Here is a 19,168-nt window from a genome sequence, read left to right on the forward strand (position 1 = left end):
GCCTGGAGAGCGAGAGGGGTCGGTGTGCACCGACCCCTCTCGCTCTCCAGGCTTCAGCGAAAGCCTGCATTCGCCCCATAGGACGCACCCAGATTTCCCCTTCATTTTTGGAGGGGAAAAAGTGCGTCCTATAGGGCGAAAAATACGGTACATTTTTAAAAGAACTTAAAAACTAATGAATAGCATAAAATATATTCCATGTTGCGATGCAAGTTTCGTATTGATACAAAATAAATTCTTATAGGTTTGGGGGGACCCTCTTTCCTAAACCTTAGATATTAATAAATGGTAAGATTTTGATGATTTGGGATGGGAATGAAGAAGTGCAAGCTGCAGAGGAATGGACTAGCCTATGCAAAATGACCTGGCCAAGCTAGGGCCAGGAAGAAACAATACAGGGCCCTTGAGGGCCATTAGCAATGTGAGGGAAGTCCCTCTTTGCCCTGAGGTGTGAACAGAGACTGCGGATTTGGAAGGTTGCCAGGATAACTGGGTGTGAGGTGACAGAAAAAGAGAGTTTCTTAGCAAGGTGTTCTGCAGGGAAGAAGAAAGGAGAAGAAGGAATGGGATCCATCTTGGGCAGGATGGCTGCTTGCTGGCTGGGAGAGAGGCCTTGGACTCCAAGGCTACACTGCTGTGGGGTACAAGCCCCTCTTGAAATAAGCATGCTATAAGATCGGGACTCCCTCCATGCAGACCGAAGGTGTAAATCGGGGAATAAACCTTATTTCTTAAAGCTACAGCGGTCTCTGCTGTGTCTCAGTTCTCCAAAGGAACACAGATCCTGGGTGAGTTCCCGGAACCTCATGGCCTCTTGCCACTGCTCTGCAGAGAAAGGGGGCGGCCCCCAACTTTTGTATTAAGTATTCATAAATAGAGATAAAATCATATTTAGGAGGAATGTGCCAACCATGAGATCAAGTTCCTTCCAAAGTTTCCCACTTCCCCCAGCGTAAGAAAAAGCCACATATTTCGTAAGTTAAAAATTGGTTTACTTACAAACTCTCCAAAGGTCTTGTTCATGTGCTATTCCATACATCTGCACAGGCAGCAAAACTTAGCTTAGTTACAAAGTGGTAAAAGTTCCTAAATTATTAGTATAGGAACAGAAGAGTGGCTGATGAGAGCCATGTGGCTGAACTGGAGCAACCAGCTCAAACTTCTTCACAAGTTCAGCTTCTTAAGTCGACTGGGTAAGGCTTGGTAACCTTCTGCCTCCCAGGGTGAGGGGAAGTGGCCTCAGCTAAGACGGGCAGGATAGCTTACTCTATTCCATTAACCCTTTCAAGAATTAATTAGGCCTAAGTATGTTGGTTATCTGAGGTTGGTTTTCCCACAAAATGTTTGCTGATTCTGCCGGTGATGCTCTTGCCTGGTTTAATCATTTATATTTTAATATTAATATTTTGCATTTTATGTTTCAGGTTTTCTTCAAAGAAGAGAAGACACAGGTAAGGATAGTGAAAAACTTGGGGGAAACTTGCCTAAACTGTCTGGAATAATTCTAGAATCACAGGCTGAACCAGCTCACCAGTGGTCAGTGGAAGTTAACCATTTTGGTTCAACCAGATCTAATGGAGAAGGCCCCTAGTTGCTGATCCTAGTTTCAGCATTCTTCCACTGCTCCTGCCAAAGGACCATTTTGGGTAATGATCTGATGCCACGGCATGTTAGCTTTTGTAAGAAATTCATCTTTAATGTGGCAGAACCCGCACTTTGGAACTCCCTGTGCATTGACATTGGGCTAAAAACGTTTTTGTTTAGATAAGCCCACCCAAAACAGTGTTTCCCCAGTGTTTTAATGCCTTTTTTTAGTTCACCACTTGTTTCAGGGTTTTTTTTAAATGTTCCAAATCATGGGTAGGCAAACTAAGGCCCAGGCGCTGGATCCGGCCCAATCGCCTTCTAAATCTGGCCCACGGATGGTCTGGGAATCAGCATGTTTTTACATGAGTAGAATGTGTGCTTTTATTCAAAATGCATCTCTGGGTTATTTGTGGGTCATAGGAATTTGTTCATTTTTATTTTTATTTTCAAAATATAGTCTGGCCCCCAACAAGGTTTGAGGGACAGTAGACCAGCCCCCTTCTGAAAATGTTTGCTGACCCCTGTTCCAAATAGTTGTTTTTAATTGTTCTTATTGCTAATTTTATGGTTTTACTGCTCTGAGGGTATGGGGTTTTTTGGGGGGGGGGGATGTTTACCATCAATGGTATATAAATTGTGTGAAATAAAAATAAATAAATAAACGAGCACGGTGGCGCTCCTACAGGTTTACATGCCCCCGTTGAACTTTTACCAGCTCTCTAAATCGAATGGTCAGTTGCCCGTTCATTAGCTTATACTCTTTCCCCCCACCCTCTTATTTAGTTCCCCAAGCCCCAAAGGCAAAAGGAAGGAAGGAAGAAAACACAAGAAACAGTAAGTGGAGGCAGTCGCTATGAATGCACCAGCGTTCGTGGTTGATTTGCGCATGCATGCAAATTGGTGCGTACATTGGTGGGTGGGTGTCGTTGGCTCAAGTAGCTTAAGCTTAAAAAAAAAAAAAAATCATGTCCCAAAAGAAAAAAAGAAAAATCCATATTATAGCAATAAAGTCATACCTCGGGTCGCAAACGTGATCCGTGCAGGAGGCACGTTCGCAACCCACAGTGTTCGCAGCCTGAAGCGCCGCGTCTGCGCACGCGCGTGATGCGATTCGGCACTTCTGTGCATGCATGTGATGTCACTTTGCATGATAAAGGCTGTTCTCCAACTGGAGCGCTCGCAGGCCAGTGTTTCCCAATTGTCAGTGTTTATACTACATTTTTTAAGATTTGCCTTGAGACAGTCTTTAAACCTCTTTTATTGACCACCAGCACCACACTTTCCATTTTTAAGTTCGGAATAGAGTAGTTGCTTTGGAAGACGATCGTCAGACATCTGCACAATATGACCAGTCCAATGAAGTTGATGTTGAAGAATCATTGCTTCAACACTGGTGATCTTTGCTTCTTCCAGTACACTGGTATAAGTTCGCCTGTCTTCCCAAGTGACGTGTAAAAATTTTTGGAGACTCCGTTGATGGAATCTTTCAAGGAGTTGGAGATGGCGTTTATAAGTGTTAATAGCAGAGGATGGAGCTGAACTGCTTCTCTCTCAAAGGCAGTGCCACTGCCACCTGCCGGCTTGGTTCAATGACTTTGTGGGTGTGTGGCCCCCAGGGCCATCTTAAGCATAGCCAGCACCATGGTGCAAAGCTCCCTCCGCTCCCCCCCCCCCATTTCCCAGAGTTTTTTAGGGAGGACGGCACTGCTGGCGGGGCTGGAGGAGGTGGGCAGTGGCTGAAGGGCGGCTCCTTCGGTGGGGAAGAGGTGGAGGCTGGATGCGGTGGCTCCTGGCTCAGCTGGCCACTTCGTGCCACAGTGGCCACAGCAGACAGAGGCTCTGGGCGCGGCCCTGCTTCAGCGCAGCATGGCGGAGGCGGGCGAAGGTGGCAAGCTGGTGCCGGGAGGCACCGCGTCCAGCCTCTGCCTCTTCCCTAGTGCCCTCCAGAACTTGGTGCCTTGGCGCCCCGAGCCACTAGCCTCTATGGGTAAGACGCCCCTGGTGGCCCCCACAATTACCGTATTTTTCACTCCATAAGACGCACTTTTTCCCTCCTAAAAAGTAAGGGGGAATGTGTGTGCATCTTATGGTGCGAATTCAGGGGGGAGGCAGGCGGGAAATGCCCCCAAGAGCCACACACAAGCTCAGTGATGGGCTGTCAGTGATGGGCTGCCCTTCTCCCTCCTCAGGGAAAAGGCCCCAAGAGCCACACACACACTCCACGCGGCTCATGAAAGGGAGCACTGAGCAGAGCCTGGGATGCAGACAGGCTCTGCTCAGCGCTCCCTTTTTTTCTTGAATCCCCCCTCTAAAAACTAGGTGTGCCTTATGGTCAGGTGTGCCTTATGGAGCGAAAAGTACGATATATTACCGTATTGGCCTGAATATAAGCCACACTTTCCCCCCAAATTCCGATAGTGAAAAGTTAAAGTATGGCTTATATTTGCGACCTTACTGTATGCAGCCAGGAGCATGGGGCAAACAGCGCCAGGAGCATGGCAAAGCAGCTCCCGCCCTGTGCGTAGTTCCCCTGTCCTCTCCCCCAAGGGCGGGAAGGGAGAAAGCGAGGAAGGGGAAAGGCAGCTAGCAACGCAGCTCAGCTCCCCGCCCAGTATGCAGCCAGGAGCAGCGAGGAAGGGAGCGGCTTATATTCGGGGGGGGGGTTTCAGCACTCCAATTTTAAAGGTGCCGCTTATATTCGGGTGCGGCTTATATTCGGGCCAATACAGTACACCCACAGCCCCCTGGAGTTGGCTCCTATAGCTGTGTGACTGCGCTGGGCTCCTTCAGGAGAAAAAGCAGACCGAAAAATGGTTTTATTTGGTTCACAAAACTTATATACCGCTTACTTGACAGATGACCACTAAAGCACTGGGGAATTTCTGTCCTCCCCTAGAGAATATGGGGCAAAGTGGCCAACTCCATTTCTGTGAACTATGGGTACAACTGTGGATCCAGCGGATCCAGCTGTAATATTGTTTGACATTATTTTAATACTGAAGGAATCAATGGGCTTATTCTGTTCAACATTCCTCTTTCAACCCATTCCTTGCTCATCAACACGAACTAACAGCAGGATCTCATTCAACATTAAGTGAGATGATGATGATGATAATTATTATTATTATTATTATTATTATTATTATTATTATTAATTATTATTATTATTTATACCCCGCCCATCTGGCTGAGTTTCCCCAGCCACTCTGGGCGGCTTCCAATCAAGTGTTAAAAACAATACAGCATTAAATATTAAAAACTTCCCTAAACAGGGCTGCCTTCAGATGTCTTTTAAAGATAGGATAGCTGCTTATTTCCTTCACATCTGAAGGGAGGGTGTTCCACAAGGCGGGCGCAACCACCGAGAAGGCACTCTGCCTGGTTCCCTGTAACCTCACTTCTCGCAATGAGGGAACCGCCAGAAGGCCCTCGGTGCTGGATCTCAGTGTCCGGGCTGAACGATGGGGGTGGAGACGCTCCTTCAGGTATACAGGTATACAGATGAAAAGGAGAGGAGATATGAGAGCCATCTTCAAATATCTGGAGGGCTGTCACATGGGAGATGGAGCAAGCTTGTTTTCTGCTGCTCTGGTGGGTAGCACCCAAACCATAGGTTTCAAATGACAAGAAAGGCAATTCTGATGAAACATTAAGAAGAATTTTCTGGTGGTAAGAGCTGTTCAGCGGTGGAATTCTTTTGTTGCAATTGCAGGGGTTGTGCCAGAGCAAGTCTCTCTCTGACAGCAGACACAGAAAGACAAGGGGGAAGAATTGAGGAATTACTGAGGGAAGGGGAAGAAGCAGTTATCCGCAGGAATATGAACTTTCTACACACAGAGACACAAGGAGAAGGAACAGAGAAGCTAAGCTCAGACACAGACACGGGAATACAGGGAGTGCCATCTCCCAAATCTCGTAGAATCACAAGATTCGCCGAGAAGCGCGAAATTAACAGGAAGAGAAAGTGGGGTTTTTCCTGTTGGGGGAGAAGGGGGAGGAGCTCAGTTCTGGCAACGCTTTCGTCAGAGGATGACTGAATTAGCGGAGCTCTGACCGGGGCTTTGTAATGGACAATAAATCTGAAATAATCAACTACCGGAGTCGTCTCATGTGTGTGTGGAAGAGACACATGTGTGTGTGGAAGAGAAGCAGGTTGGACCCAATAGCCCTAGAAGGGCTCTACAACTCTACAGTTCTATGATTCTACAAAATCTTTTGGAAAAGATTTTTTTTCAGGGGGGGGAATGGGTATAGATAGATTAGATTAGATTAGATAGATGATAGATAGATAGATAGATAGATAGATAGATAGATAGATAGATAGATAGATGATAGATAGATGATAGATAGATGATAGATAGATAGATAGATAGATGATAGATAAATATATAGAGAGAGATAGAGATAGATAGATAGAGATAGAGATAGAGATAGAGAGATATAGATATAAAACCACTTCCCAGAGGTGTTTTCAATCAAATTCCTTTTGTTAAGTTGTGGGTGAACATATCAGACGACACAGCGATTCTTCAAACAGCTCTTGTTTATTCACAGGCCAGAACAGAACTGAACTGAAGGGTTCAATCAGCCTGCTTATATAGAGCTCCAGTACAATGTAACTGTAACAATTTTCTAAAACTATCCAATCACTGAACGTCACTTTCGACCCCTTATTTGCATAACTATCTACAGCAACCCCCTGCTGGCCCAGAGTGAGAACTTCAGTACATAACACCCTTCTTCCCACAATTCTGCTGCCTGTAAATATTGTGGAGCAGCTGCGACAGAAATTCCCCTTGCAGGGGTCAAGTATGGGGGCTCGCTCCAAATTCTCAATTAGTCAAACATTGTTCAGTACAGGACAGAGTTCTAAGAGTCTGCCAGAGCATTTCCCTTAGGACACACACTATATGACCAAATATACATCTTTTTGCCCCCACCCCACCCCAGCACCACACCATCTGCCATACAACCACAGTCCTTGAAAACACTTACTCAACCCAATTTTGTTACTGTACATATTACAACCCTCCTTGTACCTTATAAGGAGTTGTTTTCCAATTTATTGCAGCGTTCTGCCATTAGGTTCCTCCTTAGCTGGTTCTTACAAGATTTGCAGTCAGGTCGGATTCTTGCGTACGTGACACTGGGCTCACTGATAAACCAATTTGACAGGAATTCCATGTCACAGCCTTCCGTAAACAGATGCCATCCAGATGTTGTTGGATTATAACTCCCATAGGCCCCAGCCAGCAGGGCCAGTGGTCAAGGACGAGGTGAGTTGTAGTCTGACAACCAGGTTAGGGAAGTCCATTGCAGAGGCTTTCAGAGAGCTGTTTTCATTTAGCCCTACAACTGATGAGCTGCCATTTGCCAGCTGTATTTTCTGGCTACATCTCCCAACGCTCCATGGACCTTTCAAAAATGGCTTTCCGCCTGCAGGTGAATGTTAAGGTGTTCTGCTTTTCTGTCTTCTTTTTCAAAAGCTCTCGCAGTCAGTCTCAGAAATCCCAACGCCGCCGCCATCGCCGCTGCCGCTCTGGCTCAGAGAGCACCAATTCCCTCACAGAGAGCTGTGGAAGCAGGTAAGAATCTTACCTGGGAATTTATTTATTTATTTGTCTAAAACCCTGGAGAGCTGCTGCCAGTCAGTGCTGACAATACTGAGCTAGAGGGACCAGCAGTCTAACTCAGTGCAAGGCAGCTTCCTGTCTACCTATGTCTTAAGGCATAGGAGGTTTTCAACCTTTCTGGGTCCACGACTCCCTGGACCAACCACATTCTTCCTTCGACATCCCTGTGGGGCTCAGGAGCCCTGTTATGTCACCCCTTGCCTGCAGAGCTGGCAGCCTCTCACCCTTTTTCAAACACCCTCCCTTGTAGAGTGGTCACTCAGCCTCCTCTCCCATCTCCTTGGGAGTCCTCCGGACAGCCACGGCTGCCATCCTAGGTCTTTGATCTGCCCCCCCCCCGCCCCAAATAGAGGTGCCTCCTCACACTGCCCCACAGTGGCCTGCCCCACACTGCCCCACAGAGGCACCATTCGCCTGCGGAGCTTGTAGCCAGGGCTGCTGCAACAAACAGCTGTGCAAGCCTTTGGGAGGCAGAGACTTGAGAGGGCATCAGAGGAGGGAGGGAAGGAAAGAGCAACAGAGGCTGGTATTGCTGTCAGCACCCCTGACAATCATTCAAGGCACCCCAGGGTGCCACAGCACACTGGCTGAAAACCACTGTCTTAAGGAAAGGGCTAGTGGCACCTCTATGTAAGTTTGGAAGAGAACCCTATATGAAATCCTCTTTATTCAAGGAGACGGTATACAATTCAGCAGGACGCGGGTGGCGCTGTGGGTTAAACCACAGAGCCTAAGACTTGCCGAACAGAAGGTTGGCGGTTAGACGGGGTGAGTTCCCGTTGCTCGGTCCCTGCTCCTGCCAACCTAGCAGTTCAAAAGCACATCCAAGTGCAAGTAGATAAATAGGTACCGCAACCCCAGTCGGCCACGACTGGACCTAATGGTCAGGGTCTTATACAATTCAGCAATACTTCCCAGTAGGTCTTGTCCCTATGGAGCAGTTGCCAGGACTGAAGGTCCCTGCTGTTATGTTCTGAATTGAATAGGATCCAAAATGCAGCAGTTTGATTGGTCCTAGAACAACAGGATTCAGAATGCAGCAGTCTGGTCCTAGAACAATAGGATCCAGAATGCAGCAGTCTGATTGGTCCACAGGAGTCACCCAATCCAGCTCCAGGTGGAAGTGAATCCACAACCTGATTGGCCTACAGGAGAATACCGGAATTAGCCAATCACGTGGGGCCCATTGTGTAAATAATGTATATAAAGCAGACATTCTGGGGGAACGTCCATTCTTCCTCACCACTATGAGCTGAATAAAGAGCATAAAATCCACTCTTGATTCCGAGTATATTTCACCTGCCTTCCACCCCTTCAAAGGCTCCTTCTCTCCCAGAGATTTCCCAAGCAATCTCAAACTGTGTCTGCTCACCTCTAGCCTCTGTTCTGCTCTCCTCGTTATTTTGCGTGTTCTGGGAGATCAGCGGGAGGGGAGCTTGTCACAGCAGGAAAGGGAGACTCCTTGGACTCTTCGGCAGTCTCTTGACACCCCCCCCTCCACTTCAGCCTCGGAGTCTGAACTGCTCCCTGTCACAGGCTCCTCCTGCTCACTAAACCCTGTTTCCCCTTCAGCATCCGGCACCTCCTCCCAATCTTCTCCCTCTGACCTCTCCTCAGTGTCCCGCCACCAATCCCCTGGCTCTGAACCTTCCTCCTCTGGGGGTTCCCTTGGGGGGTTCCCTGGCTAGCGCCTCCCACAATTCTTCTTCGTCCTGATGCTATGAGGCATCTTCCTAAGTAGGAGCCACCCCCCTTCTCCCTCCAGGCCGGGAGCCAGGTCACGGGAGGAAGGCCGCAAAGCAAGATGGAAACACTCCCGGCATTCCTTGAAGAGCCCTTGGAAGCCCGATGGCACTACAGAGCTGACCACCACTCCTTTCCCCAGCTGCACCCCCCAGAACGATGGCTTGCTTCCCTCCATGGAAGCTGTAAGTATCCCCCTATCTGCTTTGCCCCTTGGTTTGAGGCCCCGAGGATCCGTTATGCAATGTTTATGACTCAATTACAGGCATGTTATACTAAAAGTCGGTTTGAAGGCTCGATGCATTATTAACGGCGTGGCTCTCTGATGTATGGAGAGCGTGCAGTTTTTTGCACAGAGGGTGGGGAGAAAGGGAGGGTGGAGGATGAGACGGCGGGGGGGGGGATGGAGGACGAGAGATTGCTTAGGCTGCAGCCCATGAATAATACAGGGGAGACATTTACCAAGGCAGTGGCCTCCAGCGATGATATTTTACACGGGTGTCTCTGTAGCATGCCTCTTCCGCTCCGTGGATTCGCTGCCTCTTGCACCCAGGCGGTTCGGTCCTCGGAGGCACGCAAGATTAAACCTGTTTTTTAAAAAGCAACATTTGCATTGAATTGGGTGGGAGCGGAGGTGCAAGGGTGGCGAGAGATGAAGGGGGATGCTGGAGGACTCTCGACAAACAGGCCCCGTGGCTGCTCTCATGGATGCTAATAGACGCCTTGCGAGCATCAGAGGAGAAAATGGGCAGCCAGCTCCCGGGGGCATCCTTCCTCTGAACGCACAGACGTAACAGGGCTGGCTTGGGCACAGCAATCACTGTGAGCTCAAGGCCGGGTTTGTTTGTGCTCAAGGCCTGCCTGGATGCATCTACTTCTGGCACCAAGGCTTGCCTTTTCTCCACCTCCAAGCCAGACAGAGGAGCTGCCATGCAGTGTTAATTTAATGTGCCTGCTTTTTTGCTAGGATCCCCTTTTTTTTTATAAAGCAAGCAAACAAGCATTCTTGTGTAGGTGTTAGAGCAGGAGTGGGGAACCCTCTTCAGCCAAGGGCCATGTTTCCTTCTCGGCTACGCTCCAGGGGCCACATGCTAATAGTGGGCGGGGCCAGATGTAAAAGCAGGCAGAGCAATGGATGTAAATTTCAGTAGGTTGGTTTCTACACTCACACAAAACCCTCTCCTGTCCTCCAACCAGGTAAGCGAGAGGCATTATCAGACACAGATCCAGCCAGGGATGATGATTACTTGCGTGTGTGGGTGTGTGATGCAGAGCTAGTGAGGGGTGTGGTCTATGAAGAAGGGTGTGGTCCTAGGAGATTCTCAAGGGCCAGGTGAGAGAGGTCTGGACAGCTGCATTTGGACCCCAACATCTGGAGACCCCCACTTCCCTAAATCAGAGCATTCAAGTGAATGTGTAGGGAATCTAGGTAAAGGCAAAGGGACCCCTGACCGTTAGGTCCAGTCGTGACCAACTCTGGGGTTGCGGCGCTCATCTCGCTTTATTGGCCGAGGGAGCTGGCTTACAGCTTCCGGGTCATGTGGCCAGCATGACTAAGCCGCTTCTGGCGAACCAGAGCAGCGCATGGAAATGCCATTTACCTTCCCGCCGGAGAGGTACCTATTTATCTACTTGCACTTTGACATGCTTTTGAACTGCTAGGTTGGCAGGAGCAGGGACCAAGCAACGGGGGCTCACCCCGTCACGGGGATTCAAACTGCTGACCTTCTGATCGGCAAGTCCTAGGCTCTGTAGTTTAACCCACAGCGCCACCCACATCCCATGTAGGGAATCTACATGGCCTCATACTCTCAAAGTGCATACTCTCAAAAATGTATTTATTTATTTAGTGTGTGTGTGCGTGTGTGTGTGTAGCATTTCAAACAAATATCGTTGCCCTACATCAGGGCTGGCCCATGACATTCTGCTGCCTGAGGCAAAGGGCGAGAAGATGCCACCCCCATTCCTTGTACACCAACAGACTAGCCTTTAACACCAGTGACAGGATAGCATCCTTTATCACACCTGAGGGCAGCAGGCACAGGGCAGGCCATGTGGTGTACACAGCTCAATATTTTGCTGCCATCCTACAGTATATGCCACCTGAGGTTGTCATCTCAAACTACCCAATGGCAGGGCCCAAAGTGGCTCACATTAACAAGAGAGACGGGGACAGAGACAGAGAGAGGTGGGCCCTGCCCTCAGGCATAGAAACTAAAAAGACTCAGAAGTAGGGATGTAAGAGCGTTGCAACAAAACCAGAAATGAGAGCGGAAATTGCTGGTGTTTCCTTATTTGTTCCATGTCTGTATTGGAAATTGATCCAGCAAAAACAATCAGTATTCATTGTTGTTGTTGCTTTCAGTCTGCAAATGATATAATGGCAAAGTAACTTACGGAATGTATGTGACTGATTTTGTACATTGCATACGTAATTTTGCCACTGGGGATGACAGACAAATAGCATGGTTTTTAGCAGAATATGAACTGCAGCAAAATGGAAACAGCTGTGTGTGAAATCTGGGCACTTCTGCCCCCTATGTGTAGAAGTTTCTCTGCAGTAGCTTCTCATAGGTAGGTTTACAAGCAGAACCTTTGTACTTTGAAAGGGATGCTAGAAGAAGGAAGCTGTGTTGCATGAAAAGCACAGCCTTCTGTTTTAGGCGATGTGTGCTGGAGACAGGGGAGGAATTTGATTCAGTTTGAAATTAAAGGTGAATCTGTAATAGGAGAACTGAAATGCAGCCATCCTTCAGAATTTGCGCCTCTCTGAATTTTGCAAAGCCAAGTTCTCCAGTCAAGTGATGTGTACAAAAATGTATATTGATGGTGCAAACCACACTTGGTGTGCAGGTCTGGTGGCCTCACTTTGAAAAAGGATCTTCTAGAGTTGGGGCAGGTTCAGATGATCAAGGGGGTGGAGTGACTCCTCAATGAGGAGAGGTTGAGATGTAAGGGATTTCTTCGTTTAGAGTGCAGGCGAGTAAAAGCGGACATGACAGAAGTTTCTAAATGATGCATGATATGGAGAAATAGAGAAAAGTCTCTCATAATATTAGGACTCACGGGCATCCACTGAAGCTGAATGTTGGAAGGTTTGGGACAGGTAGAAGAAATTGCGTCAGTGGTGGTCACCAACTTGGATGGCTTCAAACGAGGATTTGATAAATTTTTGAAGGCTATCAAAAGCTACTAGCCGTGGCGGCTATGCTCTGCCTGCATGCTCACAGGGAGAAATGCTTCTGAATACCAGCTGCTGGAAACCAAAGGAAGGGAGAGTTGCTCTCGTGCTTGAATCTGCTAGCAGACTTCTCAAGAGGCATCTGGCTGCCCACTGGGAGAACATGATGCTGGTCTAGATGGCCCATTGGCCTGATTCGACAAGCTCTTCTTATTATCTTATGTTCTTATGTTCATATCCTGGGATAAAGTGTCCATTAAAAATTATCTACCTATTTTGCAGTAACACACAAAAATTCAATGTTTTAGGGGGACATTGTTTTGCAAAAAATAAAGTGTGTATTATGCAAAATTGCATTTTAAAAATGAGCATATTAGGATAAATGTGCCCTTAAATGTTGGTGAATTTTCATGAGGATTTCTTTCTTTTTAATGCAAGCTGATGTGGAGAGCTGAAGATTGGAAAAACGAGAAATTGAAAGAGACAGAGTCACCTACTCCTATTTATGACTCACTCTGAACGTTTAACATAGTTAACATATTGAGTAGCAGTTGAAAGAGGGGTCACCCACCTCTTTCAGTTAATGAGCAGGTTTGGATTTTTGAGCAAGTGCCTTGGGTGCCACCCCTTCTGCTCACTTCCTTTCCTAAATGAGCCACACACACAAGGCCACGTTCTCCTCCAGAGAGAGATAGAAAGGGAGGGAGAGCACAAACCACTTTTTCCAGTGGATCTTTGTAAACGTCAGATCCAATAGAATTACCGTATTTTTTGCTCTATAAGATGCACTTTTCCCCCTACAAAAATTAAGGGGAAATGTGTGTGTGTGTTATGGAGCGAATGCAGGCTCCATGGCTTCAGCAATAGCAACACGAAGCCTCCGAAGCGCAGTGGGAGCGCTCCCGTCGTGCTCCGGAGGCTTCGCATTGCTTTCGCTAAGCCAGGAGAGCGCTCGGGAGCCTTCGAACCCTCTCGCTCTCCAGGCTTCAGGTTCCTTTCCCTGAAGCCAGGAGAGCAAGACACTCTCGGTTTCAGCGAAAGGAACCCGAAGCCTCAGGAGCGTGGCGGGAACTCCCACTGCGCTCCAGAGGCTTTGTGTTGCTTTTCCTGAAGGCTGGAGAGCGAGAGGGGTCGGTGCACACCGATCCCTCTTGCTCTCCTGGCTTCGCTTTGCTGGAGAGGTGCTGCGCAGCTTTCCTTCTCTGCGCAGCGCCCCTTCAGCGAAGTGGGAGGAGAAATGGAAGGGGCTCTGTTTCACCTCCCACTGCACAGAGAGGGAGAGAAATTTTTTTCTTGTTCTCCCCCTCTAAAACAAGGTGCGTCTTATGGTCGGGTGCATCCTATAGAGCGAAAAATACAGTAAGCTGAGCATCAAAGGAGAGAAAGGCAACCAGCCTCCCCACTCTATGACCAAGGGTTGTCTGTTCCTAAGGGTAGCCTTAGAGGAAAACTATGGAGATAGTTGCTGTTGCTATACTTTGTCTGAACACTCATTGTTAAGCATTATTATTCCACTGCCCATTAAATTTAATCAAGATGCCTCCTGGGGAGGCTTGATAGCAAAAGCACTAATTGAGTTAATTTTTTTTAAAAAACACACACACAATTAAACTTGAGCTGCGGCAGGGGAAAGTTCAGATCTAGGTCTGGACCAGGGAAAGTTGGCACGGCGCCCTCTAGATACTTTGGGAACTCTCGTGAGCCCCAGCCAGCATGACCAATGTTCAGGGATGATGGGAGTTGTAGTCCACAGCATTGGAAGGCTAACCCTGATCTGGACAGCTTTGGCATTCCAGCACACTGACATGGCTTACTGTTGTCGACATGTGGCCTACAAGCCCCGCACGGTTGCCTAGCAACAGCAGGCACCAGGAAACCACCTATCGCTTTGAATTTCCCACAGTGCTTTGGAACGGCTGATGCAGCCATCCTCTGGAACATTGTGGGAACTTAAAATTGCAGGCGGCTTCTCAAGATTCTGAATAAGTCTATTGCCAGATTAGCAGATGGAGAAGGCTCTTCGCCAAACAGGAGGTCATCTTATTGTTGCTGTTTTTTACAGATATTGCATGTAAGATGAGGAGGAGGATTAGGAGGAGCACTGCTGATTCAAGGTGAATGGCACATCTAGTCTGGCATTCTGTTCTCATGGTGGGCAACCAGGTGACTTTTCTGAGAAGCCCATAAACAAGACCTGAGCACAACAGTACTCTCCCTTGCTGTGGTTTCTGTGGGGATGATTAGGGAGGCAGGAGAGGATATATTAATTATATCCTTCCTAACTTGCGTTAGCAAGTTCCATATTCTAGCAGAATTCCAAATGTCCCCCTTTTAAAATTACGTAGCGGTCAGCTTGTTGCTGACTCATCTGAGTCTTACTGTTAAAGATTCCTTCCTGGTAAAATCCCTTCTAATTCCTCTTAAAAAGAATCAACACGTGAATATGATTAACGTTAATATAAAAGTAGTTTACTCGCAGATTCATTCAGGTTCACAGATAGGCAGGCTTAGGTTACATAACTACTAGAACTATTCCATAAAGAAGTTAGTCCCAAGTGACTGCGACTAAGCAGTCACTTCTCCAAACACACAGCGACATACAAAATGGAGAACACACACTGATCAGAACGTGGAGGCCATGTGCTCCTCCATGCTAGTACAACAGACCACACCCTCTTCAAGCCACATGTGGTGGAAGTCTGTCCCAGCTCAGGAGGAAACAGGAAGTATTCTCCTGAGTGGTACAAAACATCCCCTAACATGTCCACTGTAGGAATGTTGTACTTGACTGCAGTTTTACAGTGGGGGGGGGGAAGTATTTGATCCCCTGCTAAATTTGCCTGGTGGCCACCTACGAGAAACGTCTCACCTCTGTAATTGCCAACAAGGGTTTTGCCACCAAGTACTAAGTCATCTTTTGCAAAGGGGTCAAATATTTATTTCACTCATTCTAATGCACATCAATCTCTGACTTTTGTCTTCTGGGTTTCTGGGGGTTTTCCTCTTGTTATTTTGTCTCTCGCAGCTACAATAAACCTACCATTAAAATTATGGACTGGTCATTTCTTCGTCAGAGGGCAAAAGGGCAAATTTAGCAGGGGATCAAATACTTTCCCCCCCTCACTGTACATCCCACAGTTTCCAGCACTGGGTAGTCAGAAGCACACTGCCTCCAATATGGTGGAGAGGGCTGTCGATAGCTACTACCCACAATGGCTGTCCTTTGCCTCCACCGTCGGAGGCAGCGATGCTTCTGAATGCCAATTGCTGGAAACCACAGGAGGGGAGAGGGCTCTTGTGATCGAATCCTGCTTGCTGGCTTCCCACAGGCATCTGGTCGGCCACTGTGAGCAAAGGATGCTGGACTAGATGGACCATTGTCCTGATCCAGCAGACTCTTCCAACGTTCTTATGTGGTAGAACATAGCCACTGTGGCTAGCAGCCATCGATAGCCATATCTTCCATAGATTTGCCGGCTCCTTTTCTGAAACCAACCAAGCTGGCGGCTGTCACTCACATTTTGATAATAGATGTGCACGCTTTCAGGGTGGGGTGGGAGTGTTGTATGGGAGAGTAAAGGAAAGAACAGCCAAAGAGAAATCTGGGACTTCATGCAGAAAATCTGTGGATTTGTGCAGGCTCGTTCCGCCGCCAGGCACCTCCTGGAAGGGAAGGATATTCTGACTTTGAAGTTGGAGCTTTAAAACACAAGAAAGACCCCCCAGAAAGAGAGAGGTTTCTTAAGCGCGCTGCAAAAATTGCTGGTTCCATATGGTTGAGAAAATTGATAGCAACGTCTCTCCAAGGAGGCATTTAAAGCACACCAAACAGGCTTGTTCAGTTTAATTGGAAAATTCGCTGCAATTATACTTTTGTAACCTATTGGGCTACCCTGCTTCATGAGCTAAGCATTCGGCGGAAATTGAAGCCCGAGGTACAAGCCTTTCTTTTCTCCTCCTCCCACTTCAATTAAATAATGTTTTGACCCCACCAGAAAACTTGCAAACAGCCTGATCCCAAATATATTTAGTTAGAAGTTAAGTCCTGCAGAGTTCAATGGGACTTTTGATAAGAGTAAGTAGGCTTAGTGAAGTTTCCCCTGCAGGACTCTTGCCTATCTCACAGACCCATGGCCTGGCGGCAAAACGGTAACAGCAATGTTCTCTTGACAGGAGAACCGAGCAATCTCCATCGTTTCACCTAGATAGAGATCTAAGCAAAGCGATATGAAACAAGGCACCCACCGTGAAATTAACGCGTTTGAGAATGAATGGCAGAAGGTGTCTGCGCAGCAACTGTGGCGCATTGGTCTAAGTGTTAGTTCCCAGGCCCCACATTAAACGAGTAAATATTTCAGTTTGTTTATATGCAGATAGTGTAGGGTAGCTGCTCTGAAACTTTTTCTTGGTTCCATAAACTCATCCCCCCGTTCCCCCTACCCTGACCTATAAAAAGCATCACAGTCGTATCTTGCTTCTCAGAATCCATTCCAGAAGTCCGTTCGACTTCCAAAATGTTCGGAAACCAAGGCGCAGCTTCCTATTGGCTGCAGAAAGCTCCTGCAACCAATAGGAAGCTGCGTAAGCTGCATCGGGTGTTCAGCTTCCAAAAATAGTTCACAAACCGGAACACTCACTACCAGGTTTGCAGTGTTTGGGAGCCAAAACATTCGAGAACTAAGCTGCTTGAAAACCAAGGTATGACTGTACTCAGAATAGCAGTCTGCACAACCCACTAAAGAACCTAGGAGCCAACTCCCAGGGGCCGAGGTTTCTTCACCGCCGCCCCCATATAATATTTGAGGGGACTGGGGACCCCCAAAGTTGATGGACATTGCCATTCAGAAGGTGTGCATGTACCACATCTTGTGGATTATACAGGGGAGGGCTTACCTGCCTCCTCCCCCAATATTTTATTCAAGTTGGCACCCCTGCTAAGGAAGGTGATAACACGACAAAATTCAAAGCAAGTAGCCCTTAATTGCACATTTATTCAAAATCCAGTATGAACCATTTGGTTTGAGTAATTAGAGCCCTAAACGGCCTTAGCCCTGTATACCTGAGGGAGCGTCTCCACCCCCACCGTTCAGCCCGGACACTGAGGTCCAGCTCCAAGGGCCTTCTGGTGGTTCCCTCACTACAAGAAGTGAGTTTACAGGGAACCAGGCAGAGACCCTATGGAATGCCCCTTCCCACCAGATGTCAAGGAGATAAATAACCATACAACTTTCAGAAGGCATCTAAAGGCAGCCCTGTATAGGGAAGTTTCTAATGTTTGATGTTTTCTCATGTGTTTATATCTGTTGGAAGCCGCCCAGAGTGGCTGGGGCAACTCAGTCACGTAGGCTGAGTGCAAATGATAAAATTATTATTATGTGTTATTATTAATTCAACAAAATTAATGTACTTCATCCCATAATACCAGCTTTTCAAAGTCGGATAGCCATTTACACCTTCCCACTTGCCTCTTAGACCCCCTAGGTAATCCCTCTCAAGGGATGGTACCACCCACTTTAGGAACCCCTGCTTGAGCATGTCCCCTGGTACATTCCTCCTCACCTTGGCAAGGGTCTGTGGCAAAGGGCTTTGAGAACCACCCACCGCTTTAATTACCCACAACGCCCCTGGTGTGACATCATTCTGGGGCACTGCAGGAAATGCAAATGACTGGCCCCATTTTAGTCTTCATTGCTCACAACGTCCTGGAGTAGCAACACGATGACAGGGGTATTGTGGGTAATTAAAATGCTGGAAAGATTCCATATCCAGCCACCTGGCAGATGGAACCCCCAAGGCCCTGACAGCTGCCCAAGGATGCCAGGTGGAGATAGGGGCACTGCCCCCACCAGACTCAATCTCTGCTGCCTGTTTTTCCACTTACAACCACTCCAGGGGGCAGCCCTGGCTTTCAGCTTCCTCTCAGTCTTGCCCCTTGCATAACTCAGTAGGGACGAGGATGGGAAACCAGAATCAGTTGGTTCTGCCTGTCATTGGCTCTGGTGCCCTCTACTGTTGGACAGTGGTGGAGCTTCACGCTCCGGCACCAGGGTGAAGAGCAGCAGCAGCAGCAGGAGAAGAGTTTGGATTTGATATCCCACTTTATCACACTCACTGAGGAGTCTCAAAGCGGCTAACATTCTCCTTTCCCTTCCTCCCCCACAACAAGCACTTTGTGAGGTGAGTGGGGCTGAGAGACTTGAGAAAAGTGTGACTAGCCCAAGGTCACCCAGCAGCTGCATGTGGAGGAGCGGGGAAGCGAACCCGGTTCCCCAGATTACGAATCTACCGCTCTTAACCACTACACCACACTGGCTCTCAGGCAGGGGCGTGACTGGCATGCGTCCCAGGGGTGTGGCACATGTCCTGGGGGCATGGCGTGCCACCCACAGGGGCGTGGTGCATGTCCCAGGGGCATGGTGTGCGTCCTGGGGCGTGGTGCGCCACCCACAGGGGCGTGGCACATGTCCTGGGGGCGTGGTGCCCAGCACAGGGGGAGGGCAACCACGATGGCACCCCACCAGGATCGTGGTGCCAGGGGTGGTACGCTCCCCCCACCCCTCTTCCTCCGCCAGTGCTGTGGGACTCCCTGCCTTATTCCCCAGCAGTCTCAATGGGCACCAGCTGTCACATTCTGCCAGACAGCGAAAACAGTCCTGAGCTAGATAAGGACTCAGTATAAGGCAGCTTGCTTTGTGAGATTTGGAGGTTGTTGTAGTTGTTTGCTACGTCTTGCAATCTGCATTGGGACAGTCTGCAGGGGAGGCTAGTATGAGGTGCTCTAGAACCCAGGAACGCCCCCCATGGATCTGATGATATTGTGGGGAGCCACAAAGCATCAATGGGAGGAAGAGGTGTGTTTGTACTTTGTAGCCAGTGCCTATGTCTTCCTTTTGGTCCTCACTAAAAAGCAAAGCGGGAAATCTTCCTCTTTTTTTTACCAAAAAAAAAAATTTCCGTTCTCCTTTTAACGATTTTTTAATTATTATTTTTTTTATGTGGGTCAGCATTAAAAGCCAAAGGTGAT

At 48.1% G+C, this 19,168-nt stretch overlaps 1 protein-coding gene across 1 annotated transcript in view; it reads left to right on the top strand.

Annotated features, from left to right (window-relative positions):
* Positions 1 to 19,168, top strand: part of SRRM4 (serine/arginine repetitive matrix 4) — a 125,853-nt gene that overhangs the window by 90,221 nt on the left and 16,464 nt on the right. Inside the window, exons 5-8 of the mRNA XM_080986359.1 lie at positions 1,425 to 1,451; positions 2,371 to 2,421; positions 7,074 to 7,172; positions 8,986 to 9,148. Of these exons, the coding sequence (XP_080842485.1) occupies positions 1,425 to 1,451; positions 2,371 to 2,421; positions 7,074 to 7,172; positions 8,986 to 9,148 (340 nt within the window). The remainder of the gene's footprint in view (positions 1 to 1,424; positions 1,452 to 2,370; positions 2,422 to 7,073; positions 7,173 to 8,985; positions 9,149 to 19,168) is intronic.

The sequence above is a fragment of the Podarcis pityusensis genome (genome assembly GCF_964106645.2).
Source record: "Podarcis pityusensis genome assembly, chromosome: 16".
NCBI lineage: Eukaryota > Metazoa > Chordata > Lepidosauria > Squamata > Lacertidae > Podarcis > Podarcis pityusensis.